Raw genomic sequence first — 22,019 nt, forward strand, 5'->3', positions numbered from 1 at the left:
CTCCCGGCGGTGATCCTGGTGTCGGTGCTCCCCGCGGTGATCCTGGTGTCGGTGCTCCCCGCGGTGATCCTGGTGTCGGTGCTCCCCGCGGTGATCCTGGTGTCGGTGCTCCCCGCGGTGATCCTGGTGTCGGTGCTCCCCGCGGTGATCCTGGTGTCGGTGCTCCCCGCGGTGATCCTGGTGTCGGTGCTCCCCGCGGTGATCCTGGTGTCGGTGCTCCCCGCGGTGATCCTGGTGTCGGTGCTCCCGGCGGTGATCCTGGTGTCGGTGCTCCCCGCGGTGATCCTGGTGTCGGTGCTCCCCGCGGTGATCCTGGTGTCGGTGCTCCCCGCGGTGATCCTGGTGTCGGTGCTCCCCGCGGTGATCCTGGTGTCGGTGCTCCCCGCGGTGATCCTGGTGTCGGTGCTCCCCGCGGTGATCCTGGTGTCGGTGCTCCCCGCGGTGATCCTGGTGTCGGTGCTCCCCGCGGTGATCCTGGTGTCGGTGCTCCCCGCGGTGATCCTGGTGTCGGTGCTCCCCGCGGTGATCCTGGTGTCGGTGCTCCCCGCGGTGATCCTGGTGTCGGTGCTCCCCGCGGTGATCCTGGTGTCGGTGCTCCCCGCGGTGATCCTGGTGTCGGTGCTCCCCGCGGTGATCCTGGTGTCGGTGCTCCCCGCGGTGATCCTGGTGTCGGTGCTCCCCGCGGTGATCCTGGTGTCGGTGCTCCCCGCGGTGATCCTGGTGTCAATGCTCCCCTTGGAGATCCTGGTGTCAATGCTCAAATGGTGTTCCTGGTGTCAATGCTCAAATGGTGTTCCTGGTGTCAATGCTCCCCTTGGAGATCCTGGTGTCAATGCTCAAATGGTGTTCCTGGTGTCAATGCTCAAATGGTGTTCCTGGTGTCAATGCTCCCCATGGTGATCCTGGTGTCAATATTCCCCATGGTGATCCTGGTGTCAATGCTCCCCAGGCTGATCCTGGTGTCAATGCTCCCCAGGCTGGGTGTCAATGCTCCCCAGGCTGATCCTGGTGTCAATGCTCCCCAGGCTGATCCTGGTGTCAATATTCCCCATGGTGATCCTGGTGTCAATGCTCCCCAGGCTGATCCTGGTGTCAATGCTCCCCAGGCTGATCCTGGTGTCAATATTCCCCATGGTGATCCTGGTGTCAATGCTCAAATGGTGATCCTGGCGTCAATGCTCCCCAGGCTGATCCTGGTGTCAATGCTCCCCAGACTGATCCTGGTGTCAATATTCCCCATGGTGATCCTGGTGTCAATGCTCAAATGGTGATCCTGGCGTCAATGCTCCCCAGGCTGATCCTGGCGTCAATATTCCCCATGGTGATCCTGGTGTCAATGCTCCCCATGTTGATCCTGGTGTCAATGCTCCCCAGGCTGATCCTGGTGTCAATGCTCCCCAGGCTGATCCTGGTGTCAGTGCTCCCCACGGTGATCCTGGTGTCAATGCTCCCCAGGCTGATCCTGGTGTCAATGCTCCCCACAGTGATCCTGGTGTCAATGCTCCCCATGTTGATCCTGGTGTCAATATTCCCCATGGTGATCCTGGTGTCAATGCTCCCCAGGCTGATCCTGGTGTCAATGCTCCCCAGGCTGATCCTGGTGTCAATGCTCCCCAGGCTGATCCTGGTGTCAATGCTCAAATGGTGATCCTGGTGTCAATGCTCCCCAGGCTGATCCTGGTGTCAATGCTCAAATGGTGATCCTGGTGTCAATGCTCCCCATGGTGATCCTGGTGTCAATGCTCCCCAGGCTGATCCTGGTGTCAATGCTCCCCATGGTGATCCTGGTGTCAATATTCCCCATGGTGATCCTGGTGTCAATGCTCCCCAGGCTGATCCTGGTGTCAATGCTCCCCAGGCTGATCCTGGTGTCAATGCTCAAATGGTGATCCTGGTGTCAATGCTCCCCAGGCTGATCCTGGTGTCAATGCTCAAATGGTGATCCTGGTGTCAATGCTCAAATGGTGATCCTGGTGTCAATGCTCAAATGGTGATCCTGGTGTCAATGCTCCCCATGGTGATCCTGGTGTCAATGCTCCCCATGTTGATCCTGGTGTCAATGCTCCCCATGTTGATCCTGGTGTCAATGCTCCCCATGGTGATCCTGGTGTCAATGCTCCCCAGGCTGATCCTGGTGTCAATGCTCCCCATGGTGATCCTGGTGTCAATGCTCCCCATGGTGATCCTGGTGTCAATGCTCCCCATGGTGATCCTGGTGTCAATGCTCCCCAGGCTGATCCTGGTGTCAATGCTCCCCAGGCTGATCCTGGTGTCAATGCTCCCCATGGTGATCCTGGTGTCAATGCTCCCCAGGCTGATCCTGGTGTGGGAGGCGCCCTCAGCAGCCGGAGTGTTTCCGGGGTCAGGTCTGGGGGTGGGGAGACCCGGAACAGAATGGCGGAGTTGGCTGCGGATGTGAGTGAGCAGCGAACCCGGGAGAAGCTGTCGCTGTGGGAGCGCGGCCCGGAGCCCAGCGCCCCGCTCACCGACACCCAGCGGCACAGCGTGGCCGAGCTCCGGGCCGCCGCCGAGAGCACGCCCTTACCGGCCGAGGTGAGTGCAACGGGGCCGGGAGCGACCGAGGCGCCGTCAGGCCTTAGGCCGTGGAAAGCCGCCACTGGGGACCTCGGCTCGGGCATCTCGCGGCTCGCCGGGGGGGGTGGCCCGGGGTGGCGGCGGCCTCGGCCTCGGCCTCTCGTCGCTGACGGGGACGCGGCGCCGGGGCCTGGCCTTAAGCGGCTCCCCAGAGTCGCTGCCACGTAGCCGGAGCTGGGACTGGGGGAGGGGAGAAGCGTAGTCCGGGAGATTAGTGTAATAAAACCCTTCACACCGACACTAATTGGATAGCTCTTTCAAAGAGCTGGCACAGGTGCGATGGGCCGAATGGCCTCCTCCTGTGCTGTATGAGTCTATGATGCAAGCTTTTGTCTGCTCACGGACTGCTCTATAATGTGAGGATCAGAACAGAACCATTGCAAAATGATCCTTCCATTTGGCAAGTGGTGTTAGTGTATAGAAAAGTGATGGTGTGATGAGATTCATAGATCCAGGTTGCGCTTAGAACATGTTGCGTGTAAAGGAAAAAAAACAACTTGCATTTATATAGTGCCTTTCATGTCTTCAGAATGTCCCAAAGTGCTTCGCAGTCAATGAAGTACTTTTTGAAGTGTGATCGTTGTTGGAATGTAGGAAAGCTTGGCAGCCAATTTGCGCACAGCAAGGCCCCACAAACGGCAATGAGATAAATATTGGCCAGGGCACCAGGGGAACTCTCCAGCTCTTGTATGGTTGGATGCTGTGGGATCTTTTGGGTGGGTAGACACGGTCTCGGTTTAATGTCTCATTGGAAAGATGACGCCTCGAACAGGGCAGTGCTGCCCCAGCACTGGAGTGTCAGTTTAGATTCTGTGCTCACGTCCTGGAGGAATAATGGAGGATTGGAGCAGTTTGCTGCAGGAATCCAGTGCAGAAGTAAATTGAATTTTTGTTGTTGGACAAATGCACTGGGATTCCAGATACAGGATCATCAAAAGTACTCATATTGAGATGGACGTGATTAGTTTCTCACTATTTGTACATGAAGTATCTGATTTCACCCCCCCCACCCCGATGTTATATTCGCCCAGAATTTCTCGAGATGAGTGACGTGAGTTGGATTTTTCTCCTCACCCTTCAACTCCAATTAATTTTGCACCACAATTGTTGGAAGTGCGAGCTGATAATGAGGATAACGAGGCATCTGGGACCTTGGTGAACGACGGAACCTATAGTCTATCTCCTTAACCAGTGAGATTTAAGGATTTCAATGGTTAGCAAAGCTCTGAAGTGGCAGCTTGTACATCTGATTATTTAAACGGTTGACCACACCATCCTCTTCCAATGCCTCACTTCCAGCTGAGTGGGACTGCCCTTGCCAGGTTCCATTCTTACCTATCGAGTCGTAGCCAGAGAATCTCCTACAATGGTTTCTCTTCCCGGCCCTGCACTGTTACCTCTGGAGTCCCCCAAGGATCTATCCTTAGCTCCTTCCTATTTATCATCAACATGCTGCCCCTCGGTGGCATTATCCAAAGATATGACATCTGGTATCACATGTATAATGATGACACCCAGCTCGACCTCACCATCACCTCTGTTGACCCCTCCACTGCCTCTGATTTGTCACGATGCTTGTCAGACATCCAGTATTGGAGGAGCCACAATTTCCTTCAATTAAACATTGGGAAGACCAAGTCATTGTCTTCGGCCCCCGCCTCAAATTCCGTTCCCTTGTCACCGATTTCATCCGCTTCCCTGACCAATCTCTCAGGCTGAACCACACTGTTCGTTCTGTAATCTCCTCCAGCCCCTACAACCCTCCAAGAACTCTGCATTCCTCTAACTCTGGCTTCTTTTGCATCCCCACCATTGGCGGTCATGACTTCAGCCGTCTAGGCCCTAAGCTTCCTAAACCTTTCCACCGCTCCCACCTCCTTTAAGACACTCCTTAAAACCTACCTTTTTGACCAAGCTTTTAGTCACCTGTCCTAATATCCTAAATTCTCCTCCATTGGCTTGGTGTCAATTTTTGTCTGATTACTCTCCTGTGAGGCACCTTTTGACGTTTTCCTACATTAACGGCACTACATAAATGCAAGTTGTTGATAGTGTAGAGGGATCAATCTCCAATTGATCATGCTCCCTGTAAGGTGGATGCTAAGGTTCCTTCTTAGCAAATCCCAATGTCTGTCTACCTGAGGGACTTGACTTGGTCAAATCAGTCAAGACTGCAGTGTAAGTCTCAGCTGTAAATGAATAAGTCCTAAACAGGATAATTTACCGATCACTCCTACTGCACCCTATCCTGGAGTTTTTTTTTCTGAATGAATGAAGTGCTCAAGAACAGACTCACCTGGAAAGTGTAAATCCAGCGTTTTTTTTATATATATATATATATATATATTTTAAAAAAGAGGCAATTTATCCTTATTTGTAGATTTGGTAGAACTTGGTTTTCTCAGCTTTCCTTTCTGTGCTGGGCCCACTGTGCTCGAGTAATGTTTAAATCCAGCGCAGTTCCCCTCAGGTGCTTCCACAGATGTTTTGACTCTTGCAGGGAAGCTTTGAGCCCCAGTTAAACTGAGGCCCCAGTTGGTAATTTAAAAAAAAATGTTTCGACAGCTGTGATGGTCAGAAGGTCGAGGGGGCACCCTGAGCACCATTTAAAGCTGGCATTATACTGCTCAGGGTGCCGGGCCCAAGCGGGGTGAGGAAGCCTGGCATCACTTGGCTTTTGCGCGTTTGTTAGATTGTGGCCTGATGCTGTTACTGGTACGTTGGTATGCAGCCAAAGCCACCTCAACACGAGTGGTGGGAAACTGTACCCTTAGAGGAGAATCTCTCACCTCAGTCGGTACTCGCCACCCAGAAACTACCCTCTTTTACCCTAATGATTGGTACTCACTACCCAGAAACTGCACCCCTTTAAAGGCATGTAGCAATAAGTGGAAGACATTTGTTTCTGTGGGAGCAGGAAAGTCAGCTTACAGCTACAGTTTTGCCTTGTTTGCAGTGCTGATTTGAATGGAGGCTCAAACTGAGCTCCACTCATGTTCATTTAGTAGAAACTGTGTCCTCATTATGCATCACCTGAAAGGGTGGCGGAAGCAGATTCAGTAGTAACTTTCAAAAGTGAATTAGATAAATACTTGAAGGGAAAAAAAATTCAGGGTTACAGGGAAAGAGCAGGGCAGTGAGACTAATTGGATAGCTCTTTCAAAGAGCCGGCACAGGCACGATGGGTTGAATAGCCTCCTCCTATGCTGTACCTACTATGATATGGATGGAAAATTAATTCCTTGTGGTGTTAGGTTCATGAGAGAGAGACCTGGATAATTAGGCCTCCTGTCTTAACCCCGTGTATCAGTGTGGGTTAGAATAATAGAAATTATAGCATGGAATAGACCCATCGTGCCTGTACTAGGGCTAGCTCTTCAGAAGTGAGGCAGGAGGGTCCGAGAGGTGAGCACAGTATAAAAGGAGAGACCGAGACCGAGAGCAGGGTCTGAGAGGTGAAAGCAGTGTAAATCTAAGGCAAGTCATGGCAGCACAGCTCGCACCCATGATATGCTCCTCCAGCACTATGTGGGAAGTCATGGATGCTACCAGTGTCCCTGGCGACCATGTGTGCAGGAAGTGTGTCCAGCTGCAGCTACTGGCTAACCGCATTTCGGAGCTGGAGCTGCGGATGGAGTCACTGTGGAGCATCCATGAAGCTGACACTATCGTGGATAGCACGTTCAGTGAGGTGGTCACACCGCAGGTAAAGATTACGCAGGCAGAAAGGAAATGGGTGACCGCCAAGCAGAGTAAAAGGACTAGGCAGGTAGAGCAGGAGTCCCCTGGAGCCATCTCTCTCTCAAACAGATATACCGCTTTGGATACTGTTGGGGGAGATGGCTTATCAGGGGAAAGCAGCAAGAGCCAAGTTCGTGGCACCACGGGTGGCTCTGCTGCACAGGAGGGGAGGAAGAAGAATGGCAGGGCTATAGTGATAGGGGATTCAATTGTAAGGGGAACAGATAGGCGTTTCTGTGGCCGCAAACGTGACTCCAGGATGGTATGTTGCCTCCCTGGTGCTAGGGTCAAGGATGTTGCGGAGTGGCTGCAGGACATTCTGGAGGGGGAGGGGGAGGGTGAACAGCCAGTAGTCGTGGTCCATATCAGTACCAACGACATAGGTAAAAAAAGGGATGAGGTCCTGCAAGGTGAATTTAAGGAGTTAGGAGATAAATTAAAAAGCAGGACTTCAAAGGTAGTGATCTCAGGATTACTACCAGTGCCACGTGCTAGTGAGTATAGGAACAGGAGAATACACCGGATGAATGCGTGGCTGCAGGGATGGTGTAGGAGGGAGGGATTTAGATTCCTGGGACATTGGGACCGGTTCTAGGGAAGGTGGGACCTGTACAAGCGGGACGGGTTACATCCGAGCAGGACCGGGACCAATGTCCTCGCGGGGGAATTTGCTAGTGCTGTTGGGGAAGGTTTAAACTAGAGTGGCAGGGGGATGGGAACCTGAGCGGGGAGTCAGAAGGGAACAAAGTTGAGAGCAGCAAGAGAGGGGAAGACCCGGGGGAAATTTACAATACAAATAGTACAAACACTTGTTCAAGAACAAGTGAAAGGGAAAAGCGTAGAGCAGCAGAAAGAAAGTGTACTTTAGACACTACAGATAAAGTGAAAACTAGAAGGCGTAAGGCGATTAACCCAGCATCAAAGCTGAAGGTCAGGCTAGGGTGTGTGGTCCAACTAAGAGTTCCATATACAAATGCACGGAGTATAAGGAATAAACTAAATGAACTACAGGTTCAAATTCAAATTGGAGGGTATGACATGATAGCTATTACTGGGACATGGCTGCAGGATGGTCAGGATTGGGAACTAAATATACCGGGTTATAAGGTCTACAGGAGAGATAGGTAAAATGGAAGATGGGGAGGAGTAGCCTTAATGATTAGAGATGAAATCACTTCAATGATAAAGGGGGATATAACGAGAGGTAAGTAGCCAACAGAGATCTTATGGGTTGAATTGAGAAATAGGAAAGGATCTAAGACTATAGTGAGAATTGTGTATAGGACCCCTGGCAGCAGCTCTGAAGTGCTAAATTGTATAAATGCAGAGATTAGACAAGCGTGTAAGAAAAGCATAGTGGTCTTAATGGGGGACTTTAACCTTCACATAGATTGGGAAAAGCAGATTAGCAACTGTCAGAAAGGTAGTGAATTTCTTGATTGTGTCCGGGATAGTTTTCTACAGCAGTATGTCCTGGAGGCAACAAGGGGGCAAGCCATACTATATTTAGTAATGAGTAATGAACCAGATTTAGTTAACGGCTTAACTGTACGTGAACATCTATCCATTAGCAATCATAACATGATCGAGTTCAATGTAGTGTTTGAAAGGGAAAAAAGTGAATCAGCTGCTAAGATTCTAGATTTGGGCAAGGCCGACTTCAATGGGATGAGAGAGACTGTCCACAGTAAACTGGGCAAATCTGTTAATGGGTAAAACAACTGATCAGTGGGAAATGTTTAAAGAAACATTTAACGTGATACAGAATCGGTTTATACCCTTGAGGGGCAAGAACTCTACTTGCCAAAAAAAACAGCCATGGACAACTAAAGAGGTAAGGGACAGTATAAGACATAAGGAAAGGGCATACAAAAAGGCAAAAAATGGCACAGATCCTGACGAATGGGAAAGATACAAAGATCAACAAAGGGTCACAAAACAGATAGTAAGAGCTACAAAAAGAGAGTATGAAAAGAAACTTGCAAGGGATATCAAAACCAATACAAAGAACTTTTATAGTTACATTAGGAAAAAGAGGGTGGTCAGGAGCAGTGTTGGCCCCTTAAAAACTGAAAGTGGGGATATTGTCATTGACAATGGGGAAATGGCGGACATGTTGAATGATTACTTTGCGTCAGTATTTACAGTAGAAAAAGAGGATAGCATGCAGGAAATCCCAAGAAAACTAATACTGAATTGGGGACAGGGACTCAATAAAATTAACATAAGTAAAGCAACAGTAATGAAGAAAATAATAGCACTAAAGAGTGACAAATCCCCAGGACCAGATGGTTTCTATCCCAAGGTTTTAAAGGAAGTAGGTGAGCAGATTGCAGATGCCCTAACTATAATCTTTCAAAGTTCTCTAGATTCAGGAACTGTCCCCCTAGATTGGAAAATTGCACATGTCACTTTGCTTTTTAAGAAAGGACAGAGAGGGAAACGAGGGAATTATAGACCAGTTAGCCTAACATCTGTTGTGGGGAAAATGCTGGAGTCTATAATTAAGGATAGGGTGACTGAACACCTCGAGAATTTTCAGTTAATCAGCGAGAGCCAGCATGGATTTGTGAAAGGTAAGTCGTGCCTGACAAACCTGATTGAATTTTTTGAAGAGGTGACTAAAGTAGTGGACAGGGGATTGTCAATGGATGTTATTTATATGGACTTCCAGAAGGCATTTGAAAAGGTCCCACATAAGAGACTGTTAGCTAAGATAGGAGCCAATGGAATCAAGGGAAAAGTACAGACTTGGTTAGGAAGTTGGCTGAGCGAAAGGCGACAGAGAGTAGGGATAATGAGTAGGTACTCATTGGCAGGATGTGACTAGTGGAGTCCCGCAGGGATCTGTCTTGGGGCCTCAATTATTCACAATATTTATTATCGACTTAGATGAAGGCATAGAAAGTCTCATATCTAAGTTTGCCGATGACACAAAGATTGGTGGCATTGTAAGCAGTGTAGATGAAAACATAATATTACAAAGCGATATTGATAGATTAGGTGAATAGGCAAAACTGTGGCAAATGGAATTCAATGTAGACAAATGTGAGGTCATCCACTTTGGATCAAAAAAGGATAGAACAGGGTACTTTCTAAATGGTAAAAAGTTTAAAAACAGTGGATGTCCAAAGGGACTTAGGGGTTCAGGTACATAGATCATTGAAGTGTCATGAACAGGTGCAGAAAATAATCAAGAAGGCTAATGGAATGCTGGCCTTTATATCTAGAGGACTAGAGTACAAGGGGGCAGAAGTTATGCTGCAGCTATACAAAACCCTGGTTAGACCGCACCTGGAGTACTGTGAGCAGTTCTGGGCACCGCACCTTCGGAAGGACATATTGGCCTTGGAGGGAGTGCAGCGTAGGTTTACTAGAATGATACCTGGACTTCAAGGGTTAAGTTACGAGAAGAGATTACACAAATTGGGGTTATATTCTCTAGAGTTTAGAAGGTTAAGGGGTGATCTGATCGAAGTTTATAAGATATTAAGGGGAACAGATAGGGTGGATAGAGAGAAACTATTTCCGCTGGTTGGGGATTCTAGGAGTCGGGGGCACAGTCTAAAAATTAGAGCCAGACCTTTCAGGAGCGAGATTAGAAAACATTTCTACACACAAAGGGTGGTAGAAGTTTGGAACTCTCTTCCGCAGATGGCAATTGATACTAGCTCAATTGCTAAATTTAAATCTGAGATAGATAGCTTTTTGGCAACCAAAGGTATTAAGGGATATGGGCCAAAGGCAGGTATATGGAGTTAGATCACAGATCAGCCATGATCTTATCAAATGGCGGAGCAGGCATGAGGGGCTGAATGGCCTACTCCTGTTCCTATGTTCCAAAAAAGAGCTACCTACTCTAATCCCATTTCCCACCCTCTGCCTGTATCTTTTTGTGTTTTTTTAAAAATTCTTATCCAATTCCTTTTTAAATGATGTTCTAGTCTCCCTCAATAGCCCCCTGTAGTAAAAGCATTCCATGTTCTAATAACTCCCTATGGAAACAATTCTTCTAACTTCTCTTTTTATTCTTCTGTTGTTGATCTTGAATCTATGCTACCAACGTGAAGTTGAAAAATGATCTCTGCTTACTGTCCCCTTGCCAGCTCTGCATTCATGCACTTGCATTCACTTCAATACAACTTGCATTAATTTTTGCGGTGAGTTGCTCATTAAAATCCCGATTTTCTCGAGATGTTTCAGTTTAATTGACTAGTTTCCATAAGTACTGCAGCTTTACACTTCGCTTTCATACTGCAGGAGTTTGATCTGCCGGGCTCACGGTACTTTATCATTCACCATCTCCAGTGCAGTTTGTAACATCTTTGCACGTGAGACATCCTCCATGTGTTGCACCGGAAGGTATGGTGATGAATACAAATGCACCACTGAGTCACGTAATGCACAGTCACAAAGGTAGATGAAGATGGTGCAGTTTTTAAAAGCATTCATTGCAGTTCTGCCACTGAAGATTAGAACTTTTTTTTAAAAAAAACTTTTCCAACAGCATGCAGTCCATCTTTGAATCAACGTTAGGAACGCAGCAATGCTGAATTGAGCTGACTGCTTGCCAAATGTGAATGGGAACTGCCTGCCAGTGCTCATTTAACTGGTTCTCGATCGAATTACATTTTATTGTTGGATACACAAAGTTGTAGCATATTTCAGGCACTTTTCTTTATCGTAGATTCTGTACCCACTGAAAACAATGCAAAAGAGTAAGTTCCTGATGAAGGTTAAAGATGAGAAGCTATTTACAGGTCGATGGACAACAAATTGCTCACTCTGCAGCTGTTATATGATCCTATCTGTTGCAGGCTTGAGGCTTGGCCAGCTGCCTGGACTGGAGCAGGTATCGCAGCTGATTCTGATCTGTCTGCGCAAGCATATCACAGCAGAGTTCTCTAATTGTCGGTCGGGGAACAGGAATCTTGTTGCCTGTCTTTCCCACTAGTCAACAGCATACAAACAGTCAGGCCAATTGTAGGGTCCTCACTGTGCATTAGCACAGACACTGATGGAACCTGGGGCCTTCTGTTTGATTGTAGGGCTAAGTGCCTCTCCAGGCACCAATTCATTAGGCAGCATTTGTTACCTTTTATTGGCCAACCCAATGGGTTGGATTTTGTATTGTACTAGCTTTAGAAAGCTTTGAGGTTCCTTCATTGTGTGAGAAATAGAAAGATGTGGGTTCAATTTAAGCATCTGCCCAAATGTTTTGTCCCTCAACTCCTGCTCGGTTTGACGTCCTGTATATGTTTCAAATTTTCCCTACTTCCTGTCTAACCGATTAAAGCCGCAAGTGAATTCACTGAAGTCTTTAGTACAGTTCAATGGCCCTTTGACCAGAATGAGGACTCCCTGGCTCCTGCTGGCCTGCTGTGGAGTAGCATTGAAGGGAGTGATTAAGAAAGTGACAACACAGACTTCCTTCTCTTCCTAGCTGGAGGAGATATGGAGGTGTATGAAACTGCTCAGGGGGAAATTGTATTCTAAATTTAAGCAGTGCTAAATGGGGCTGTAACATAGTATCATTACATGCTTAGAAATAAATTCATTGTTCTAGATTGTTGTTTTAAGCTTGTGTGCTGATTCACATTCTGTTTTTAGTTGTGATCTCAAATTTTACGCAGTGAGTTGTTATGATGTGGAATACATTGCCTGACAGGGCAGTGGAAGCAAATTCAATAGTAACTTTCAAAAGGTAATTGGATATATACTTAAAAAGGAAAGATTTGCAGGGCTATAGGGAAAGAGCAGTGGAGTGGGACTAATTGGTAGCTCTTTCAGAGAGCCAGCACAGGCACGATGGGCTGAATCACCTCCTCCTGTACTGTATGATTCTTTGGATCAACCGGGTTCATCTGTGTCCACCAAAGGCATGGTGAAGAATTTAGAACAATACACATTGCTGTCAAGCCCAACATTTTGCAAATTCTGATTCAGAATTAATCTGTTTGCTGTTTAAATAGTATTTTGAATACAGTAGATTGAAGTACCAAATTCTGTTGAGTTTATTACAAAAGGATTTGAAAGCTGTAATTTCTGACAGGCTGCTGGTTGTAGCTTTGATACACTGCTCAAAAAAATATGCATTAAAAATCCAGTTCATATCGGCTACATTACTTTGAAACAACATTTCCCGCACAAGACAGAGCAGTTCATTTGAACGGTGCTCCTGCCATTGGATTCTGTATCCACCCTCTACACCACTCGCACACGGTGGCTGCAGCAACTCATCAAGGATACCTCACCAGCACCTCCCTCCCACTGAGAAGGACGAGCAACAATGTCAGGGCAACACCATCACCTCGTTCCCCTCCAAGTCGCACACCATCCTGGCTTGGCCATATATCGCCATTCCTTTGTTCTTGCTGGGTTAATATCCTGGAAGGCTCACCACCTTCTCAGGACATCTAGGGCAATAAATGCTGTCTTGCCAGTGTCACCCACACCCCGAGAACAAATTAATTTTTAAAAACTCAAGTTACTAATTCCCTTTCAGGTACAAAACCAAACTTAATTAGTTAAACTGTGCGACTATTTCATACCTTTACCAAATGGCGTATCATTTGCCATGTCATTGTTGGGATGCTGCTTTCTCTATTGAGGAACTGGTGGCATATATACTGCCGTTTAGTTCTGCACTTTTACACCGGCACGCTGAGTAGTGTACAGATTAAAAACATTTGGCTTTGTGCACCGTTATCTGTTTCCTACCAGCTTGTTCTGCCTCCTCTTGGTCAGTTCAAAACTCCTTGGCAGTATGTTAGTAAATAGTGCTCCCTGCTCTCACTTGGGCACACATCCATGGAGTTATGATACCTCTCCAGAGATTAGGAGGAGCAAAGGGATTTGGGTGTCCATGTACACAATCACTAAAAGCTAGTGAACAGTTACAAAAAGTAATAAAGATGATAATGGAATGTGGGCCTTTATCTCAAAGGGGTTGGAATTCAAAAATGAGGAAGTTATGCTTCATCGCCGTTCCTTCATTGTCGCTGGGTCAAAATCCTGGAACTCCCTTCCTAACAGCACTGTGGGAGAACCGTCACCACACGGACTGCAGCGGTTCAAGAAGGCGGCTCACCACCACCTTCTCAAGGGCAATTAGGGATGGGCAATAAATGCCGGCCTTGCCAGCGACGCCCACATCCCGTGAACGAATAAAAAAAAAGTTGTACAGAGCCTTGGTCAGACCCCAAATTATGAGCACAGGTTACATGAACTTGGTTTGTATTTCCTTGAGTTTAGATGGTTGGTGTTTAAAAATGATAAAGGATTCAATAGGGTAGATACAGAGAAGCTATTTCCTCTAATGGGGGCACCCAGAAAAAAGGGGGCATAATCTTAAAATTAGAGCTAGGCCAGTTAGGAGTGAAATCCAGAAGCACTTTTTCACACAAAGGGTAATGCAAAGCTGGAACTCTCTTCCCCCTAAAGGAGGTGGATGCTGGGTCAATAGAAATTTTCAAGACTTGAGATCGACAGGTAAGGCTATCAAGGGATATGGGACAAAATGGGTGGGTAAATGGAGTTGAGGTACAGATCAGCCGTGATTTGATTGAATGGTGGAACAAACTCGAGGGGCTGAATACATACACCTGTTCCTGTGTTCCCCATACTCCATAGTAATACAAGCAGCATAAAGTAAAAACAGTAAATGCTTAAAATACAGGAGGTCTGCCAGTTCCCAAAAAGAGAGGTCAGTGTTTTGGGGATGGCCTCTTTATCAGAACTCGGTGTCAGAATGTGCATTTCCAACATTTCCTGTTTTTAAAAAATTTTTTGCTTGTCAGCATTTGCAGATTTCTTTCTTTTTAGTCAAGTGGCAGTACATCAGTATAGGAATATTGCCAATACTGACCAGTCGATCGCAGTGATAAGGACAGCATTAAGCAGTCCATTGGCTTTTAGCCCTTTAGCTCTATCTTATGGCAATGCATTGACTTCTACAACATTAGAGTACATATCCATTGGCTGTTGTTCCTCAGAACATTAATAGACCCGGAACTGGCCAAATCACAAACTAACCCTGCCTAAATTTCCTTGATCGATTATATGGACTTCATCTTTATTTCAGCCCTTCCATAAAAGACATTAATTGGGTTTTTACAATAATCCAGCAGTTTTCATGGTCATTTTTTTTTTGGGTGCTGTCCCACAATTAACCGGATTTCATCGATCTCTATCGAGCAATTTGCGATGGTGGGATTTGTACTCACGACCTCTGGATTGCCAGTCCAGTACCAGACCTGCTAGGCTACTGTACCCCTAGTAGATATCTTGCTATGTGTATAATTAATCCACCCATAACACTTGTGTTTCTTTCAACTTATAGTTGCCAATTGAAGACCTTTGCAGCCTGACATCGAGATCAATCACTGTTCCTCTTACTGCTGCAGTTCCTGAATCTACTGAGGATATTCTTCTCAAAGGCTTTACTGCCTTGGACATGGAAAATGAGAAAATAGAAACTGCTCAGCAGGTACTTAACCGTCCACTACTAGCAAAATTGGTGTATTTAATTTTAGGACACGAAAGAGTTAAACATTGAACAATTGCATTTTGTTTCAGTCTATCAGAATGTAAGGAAAAGACCTAAAATAAGTACATTAAACATCGAAGCATAATTTAAAAAAAAAGATAATTTCTAGCATAACAAATAGTGTTCAGTACTGTCAAATAACAGTGTACTCAGTTTCATAAATATCCATTGCTTCTCTTTTATATGTGCTCCTGTGTAAATATCTTCGCTTACATTTTTGGCCTAGATTTTCTGTTTAAAATAAATGGGTTAATGCTGACATTAAAATAACCTTAATTGGAGTATCTGGGTTTATTGGTCTATCTAATTTATTTAAATCAGTAAGTAGGTTTTATGAAGTGCTATTTAAAAAATCTCGGTGTATGCCCATTAAAATTATCAGTTAGGCAAAACTTTAACAAAAACTTTTTGTCCATGTGTTGAGGTAAATTTATATATGTTCTAGTCTGGTTGGTAGCTATTACACGTGGCAGTGGATGCTCAGTAACAGACAGTAACCCTGTACCAGCAACGTAGGGGCCACTGTGAGAAGATGTCCATGGAAATGTGAGTGGGCTAGCACTTGCTTACGTGATCTGATTGTACAACAACAACCACTTGCATTTACATAACGCCGTTAACATAGTAAAACGTCCCAAAATGCTTTACAGGAGCATAGAATCATAGAAGTTACAACATGGAAACAGGCCCTTCGGCCCAACATGTCCATGTCGCCCAGTTTATACCACTAAGCTAGTCCCAATTGCCTGCACTTGGCCCATATCCCTCTATACCCATCTTACCCATGTAACTGTCCAAATGCTTTTTAAAAGACAAAATTGTACCCGCCTCTACTACTGCCTCTGGCAGCTCGTTCCAGACACTCACCACCCTTTGAGTGAAAAAATTGCCCCTCTGGACCCTTTTGTATCTCTCCCCTCTCACCTTAAATCTATGCCCCCTCGTTATAGACTCCCCTACCTTTGGGAAAAGATTTTGACTATCTACCTTATCTATGCCCCTCATTATTTTATAGACTTCTATAAGATCACCCCTTAACCTCCTACTCTCCAGGGAAAAAAGTCCCAGTCTGTCTAACCTCTCCCTGTAAGTCAAACCATCAAGTCCCGGTAGCATCCTAGTAAATCTTTTCTGCACTCTTTCTAGTTTAATAATATCCTTTCTATAATAGGGTGACCAGAACTGTACACAGTACTCCAAGTGTGGCCTCACCAATGCCCTGTACAACTTCAACAAGACATCCCAACTCCTGCATTCAATGTTCTGACCAATGAAACCAAGCATGCCGAATGCCTTCTTCACCACCCTATCCACCTGTGACTCCACTTTCAAGGAGCTATGAATCTGTACTCCTAGATCTCTTTGTTCTATAACTCTCCCCAACGCCCTACCATTAACGGAGTAGGTCCTGGCCCGATTCGATCTACCAAAATGCATCACCTCACATTTATCTAAATTAAACTCCATCTGCCATTCATCGGCCCACTGGCCCAATTGATCAAGATCCCGTTGCAATCCCAGATAACCTTCTTCACTGTCCACAATGCCACCAATCTTGGTGTCATCTGCAAACTTACTAACCATGCCTCCTAAATTCTCATCCAAATCATTAATATAAATAACAAATAACAGCGGACCCAGCACCGATCCCTGAGGCACACCGCTGGACACAGGCATCCAGTTTGAAAAACAACCCTCTACAACCACCCTCTGTCTTCTGTCGTCAAGCCAATTTTGTATCCAATTGGCTACCTCACCTTGGATCCCATGAGATTTAACCTTATGTAACAACCTACCATGCGGTACCTTGTCAAATGCTTTGCTGAAGTTCATGTAGACCACGTCTACTGCACAGCCCTCATCTATCTTCTTGGTTACCCCTTCAAAAAACTCAATCAAATTCGTGAGACATGATTAGACTAAATTTGACACCGAGCCACATAAGATGGTAGGACAGGTGACCAAAAACTTAGTCAAAGAGGTAGGTTTTAAAGAGCATCTTAACGAAGAAGAAAGGGACGGAGAAGTTTAGGGAGGGAATTCCAGAGCTTCGGGCCTAACAGGACTTGTTGCGAGTTAGGATACGGGCAGCAGAGTTTTGGATAAGCTCAAGTTTATGAAGGGTGGAAGATGGGAGGCTGGCCAGGAGAGCATTGGAACAGTCGAGCCTGGAGGTAACAAAAGCACGGATGAGAGTTTCAGCAGCAGATGTGCTGAAGCAAGGTGGAGACAGGCAATATTACAGAGATGGAAGTCGGTGGTCTTGATGGTGGCGAGGATATAGGGTCGGAAGCTCAGCTTGGTGTCAAATAGAACGCCGAGATTGCGAACAGTCTGGTTCAGCCTCAAACAGTGGCAGGGAGAGGAATTGACCGAAGACAATGGCTTCAGTCTTCCCAATATTTAAGTGGAGGAAATTTCTGCTCTTCCAATACTGGATGTTGGACAAACAGTCTGACAACATAGAGGCAGTGGTCTAGAGAGGTGGTGGTGAGGTAGAGCTGGGTGTCATCAGCGTACATGTGGATTCTGACATGTATTCCAGTGATATCGCTGAGGGCAGCATGTAGATGAGAAATAGGAGGGTGCCAAGGATAGATCCTTGGGGGACTCATTATGATGCGGGAGCGGGAAGAGAAGCTATTGCAGGAGATTCTCTGGCTACGACTGGATAGATAGGAAACAGCAAGCCTTTTGTGCTACATGAGCTGGTGGGCACTGGATTCAAAATTAAAGAACAATGTGTCCTTTCTGTCAACTCCATCTTATAGGCTCGTAGAATTTTACGGCACAGGAGGAGGCCATTCGGCCAATTGTGCCAGTGCCAGCTCTCTGAAAGAGCTGCCTACTTAGTTCCTTAGTGTCAGCCATGGCTCAGTTGGTAGCACACTTGCCTATGAGTCAGAAGGTTATGGCTTCAAGTCCCACTCCAGAGACTTGAGCACAAAAGTTAGGCTGTCACTCCAGTGCAATACTGCACTGTTGGAGGTGCCATCTTTCGGAGGAGACAGTAAGCCAAGGCTCCATCTGTCCTCTCCGGTGGATGTAAAAGACCCCGTGGCACTATTTTGAAAAAGAGCTGGGTAGTTCTCCCTGGTGTCCTGGCCAATATTTATCCCTCAATCCAACATTACTAAAACAGATTATCTGGTCATTATCTCATTGCTGTTTGTGGGATCTTGCTGTGCGCAAATTGGCTGCTGTATTTCCTACATTACAACAGTGACTATACTTCAAAAATACTTCTTTGGATGTGAAGCACTTTGGGATGCCCTGAGGTCGTGAAAGGCGCTATATAAATGCAAGTCTTTCTTTCCTTTTCCCAAACCCTTGTATAGCATGAATGCCCACTAGATGCTTTGTTGCAGGCATTATGAATCACCTCGGTAGCTGCATAAATAACCTTGTTTTTCCTCATCCCTGCAGTTCTTTTCCTGGTTCTCCAAGATACAGACACGAATGGATCAAGATGAAGGAACTAAATACAGGTACATATCTCCTCTCGCTAACCATTGGGATCTGAAAAAAATCCATGAGCCATGTACCTAGAGTAAAATTGGGTGATGGCTATGTATAAGTATTGCTCACAGGGTAATACATTGATTTACTCTTGATGTTTTTTTCTGAGAATGAAATTCCCTTTATGATATATTTTCTTCCCCCGGGTCTTCCTTTGACTTCTTTGGCCAAGAGGGTGGAACAAGGAGCCAGCTCCCAGGCATCCGTTAGTGTTCTCAAACGAGTTGGCAGTAGAGGTGAGAGGATGGCTTGGAATGGTTCTCTCTCTTTCCCCTGCCCCTATGGGAAACAACGGCCCTCTGCTTCGTGCTGCTTTATTGTGGCCAGTCTGAGATTGGGAACTCACTGGGACTCCACGCTCTGTTCTGATGGAGATTACATTGTGTAACCCATGATGCTGTTTGCTTATAAGTCTACCTCTTGATAATTCAGAGTTATTAAAAATTGAGTTATCCAATAATTTGAATTCAACAATATAAATTGCCTGCTTGAGGGGCCTTATGGCCTGCTCTTGCTCCTATTTCTTATGTTTCTTAAATAACACAGTAAAGTAGGAATTTAGTGAAATTTTTTTTTGATCAGATAACTTGAATTAAGTGACTTTGAATTAAGAGGAGTAGACTATACTGTGTATATATCACAGAAGTTAGAAAGCAGAAAAGGCTTTTTGGCTGCAGTACTAAATTGATGTAAGGAATCTTGCAACACCAGGTTATAGTCCAACAGTTTTATTTGAAAATCACAAGCTTTTGGAGGCTTTCTCCTTCGTCAGGTGAATGACGAAGGAGAAAGCCTCCGAAAGCTTGTGATTTTCAAATAAAACTGTTGGACTATAACCTGGTGTTGTAAGATTCCTTACATTTGTACACCCCAGTCCATCACCGGCATCTCCACATCATGGGTACTAAATTGAAACAGTGAAGTGTTTTAATTGCATACTGTGTTGATGGTTGTGATATCGGTGACTTAATCTAAAATCTCATTCTCCATTCGTGACTCACTGCAGTATATTCAGTTTTTCCCACAATACCCCTGTGAATTGAAAGAACTTCACTCTGGAGAATGACTGGATTCCCAGTGTAGGTCCCCAGCGGTTATCCCAGTGTATTAATCTGGCATCCTTCCAGCCCAGTTCTGAATAAAAACAGGAACTTATCAGCGTTTTCAGTCCTTCTGTTCCTCGAGTAGTGCTGACCTTTTTCTGAGTTTTGGTGTTCTTCCCCACATACTGCTTTAAAATAAATTGCTTGAAAGTTGACAAAAGAAACTTAACATTTTTAAAAAGAACAGTCGCTTTGAAACCGCTTTAGAAGTGAGCGTTGCTGAATGACTGGGTTAAACAAACTTGATTTAAAAATATTCATTCTTTTTTTCAAATCCCTCCATGGTCTCGCCCCTCCCTATCTCTGTAACCTCTTCCAGCCCTAAAACCCTCCGAGATCTCTGCACTCCTCCAGTTCTGGCCTCTTGTGCATCCCCGATTTTCATCACTCCACCATTGGCCGTGCCTTCAGCTGCCTGGGCCCTCAGTTCTCTAATTCCCTCCCTAAACCTCTTCAACTCTCCATCGTTCTCCTCCTCCTTTAAGATACACCTTAAGACCTACCTCATTGACCAAGCTTTTGGTCACCTGTCTTAATATCTCCTTATGTGGCTCGGTGTCAAATTTTGGTTGATAATGCTCCTGTAAAGTGCCTTGGGATGTGTTACCAAGTTGTTGTTGATATAAACTGACTGCTCTGGGTATTGAGTTGGGTAGTGTACTTTTAACCTGGGGTCTTAGATTGGACCTCAGCCCAGCCTGATGGGATGAAAGTCTCTCCTCTCCCTCTGGTAAGACTTCTAAATAAAGCTAACTGGGCAGTGGTTCAGTAGTTCCTGGTTCTCACGAGTGCACAGCACAAAACTGCTTATAATTTGGTGATAATTGATGGCCTCAGAATGAGTACTAAGTTAGTTGTGTGGGAAATGGAAATATCACACTGATTGATTAGGGGCTACACTGTGAGCTTATGGTAAGGCATATTGTTGGTAGAGTAGAGGGAATGTTCGTGATCTTAACACATACAGTTCCTGACATGAAAGTGCTTTATGGGGAAAATGTTTATTTTCTCCAGCACTGACTTCCTTCTCCCTCATCTTGAGCACAACATTTGTCCAAATACGGCAGAGAAATGAAAGCTGTGCACTCAATAGGGAACTAAAGTACAGAATGTGTGTTACCTGTGAGCAGGACCATCAACCTGTGACCCCTCGCTCGTGGTACAGATTCTGTATTTCACAGGTTCACTTTCCTGTATTGTCTGTTAGTTATTGCTGACTCTTGTACATTAATCATGCTGCAGATTATGAATATTTGAGTGTAACTTGTTCTTTTTGCTCTATGTCTTAGAGAAATGAGGGATTATCTGTATGGCTTTCAGGAGCAGTGCGACGCGATACTGAATGATGTAAACACGGCATTGCTACACTTGGAGTCTTTGCAGAAACAGTATCTGTTTGTATCCACCAAGACAGGCACACTACATGAGGCTTGTGAGCAACTCCTGCGGGAACAGGTAGGAAAGGTTTGTTGGGGCGTAGTAATTAAAGTGTTTGTGTTTGTAGCAATTAGTGTTTGGCGTGCACATTTGCAACGTGTTAATGGGCTGCTTTATTGTGACATCAAGTGCCTCTAAGGTAGATAGTAGAGGCTAGAAACAATTGATATGAGGGCCTTTTATTGAAGTGTGTATTGATACCACTGTCAGCCAATGCGTTGAACTTACAGCAAACAAAGTCTATTTACTCAGAAAACAGAGTCTATTTAAAAAGAGTCTCTACGAATTACAGCTAACAGAACTCGTGACCGAAACTGCAGCAACATTTCCCGATAAAAGCAGGGTGATTTCTCCAGCAGTGAGTGGAGGAGAGTTACATAATACAAATTGATTATTTCTTCAGCAAAATGCAGTGAGTGGAGGATAGTTACATAATACAAATTATGTGTGTAAAGTCAATCCCAGTCACTTACAGCAGTGCGGTCTCCAGGCGTGATTGACGGTGGAATTAACCAATCGTCTCCATGCTGGCCAGGAATAATGGTGTCACTATATGCTGCTCAATTTTAGATGGGATGGAATGGGAGAGTGGTGAAAGGTTGAGCTGAGATGATGGAGAAGTTCACATTTCAGGGTAATAGCATGAAAGAAAAGTGAAGAATGGAGATGTGCATGATCCCCTGACTTTTTGCCTTCCTCCTGGAATAAACACATTATCTTTTACTAAATCATTGGTGTGGGGGAGTTTCCTGTTTGCTTTCTCTGTTTCCCGCTCCTTGTCCTGTGTATTTGTAACTTGCTTTTCTCAGGGCTCAGTTGTGCTGTCGTTGCTTATTGATTTCTTTCATCTCCTTGAATACTTCTTTAAACTCCATGTCTTCATTCCACTGGGCCATAGTCCGATTTTATGTTGCTTCAGGCAGTTCATTACATCTGCCGCAGTTTTCCCCTCTGCTTCCACTAGATCACGACACCCAGTAATCCACTAATTGCAAGAAATGTTTCAAACATACATCTTTCATTTTTAACTGGGTTCTGCTATCACAAACTATTGTAATCAAAATAGAAACTAATAT

The 22,019-nt window shown here is 45.5% G+C and overlaps 1 protein-coding gene across 1 annotated transcript in view; it reads left to right on the top strand.

Annotated features, from left to right (window-relative positions):
* The first annotated feature begins 2,383 nt into the window (after positions 1-2,383).
* cog3 (component of oligomeric golgi complex 3) overlaps positions 2,384-22,019 on the top strand; it is a 62,797-nt gene continuing 43,161 nt past the window's right edge. The window contains exons 1-4 of the mRNA XM_067992536.1: positions 2,384-2,553; positions 14,678-14,824; positions 18,311-18,372; positions 20,796-20,961. Of these exons, the coding sequence (XP_067848637.1) occupies positions 2,395-2,553; positions 14,678-14,824; positions 18,311-18,372; positions 20,796-20,961 (534 nt within the window). The 5' untranslated portion in view covers positions 2,384-2,394. The remainder of the gene's footprint in view (positions 2,554-14,677; positions 14,825-18,310; positions 18,373-20,795; positions 20,962-22,019) is intronic.

This window comes from Heptranchias perlo, chromosome 11 (assembly GCF_035084215.1).
Source record: "Heptranchias perlo isolate sHepPer1 chromosome 11, sHepPer1.hap1, whole genome shotgun sequence".
NCBI classification, from domain to species: domain Eukaryota; kingdom Metazoa; phylum Chordata; class Chondrichthyes; order Hexanchiformes; family Hexanchidae; genus Heptranchias; species Heptranchias perlo.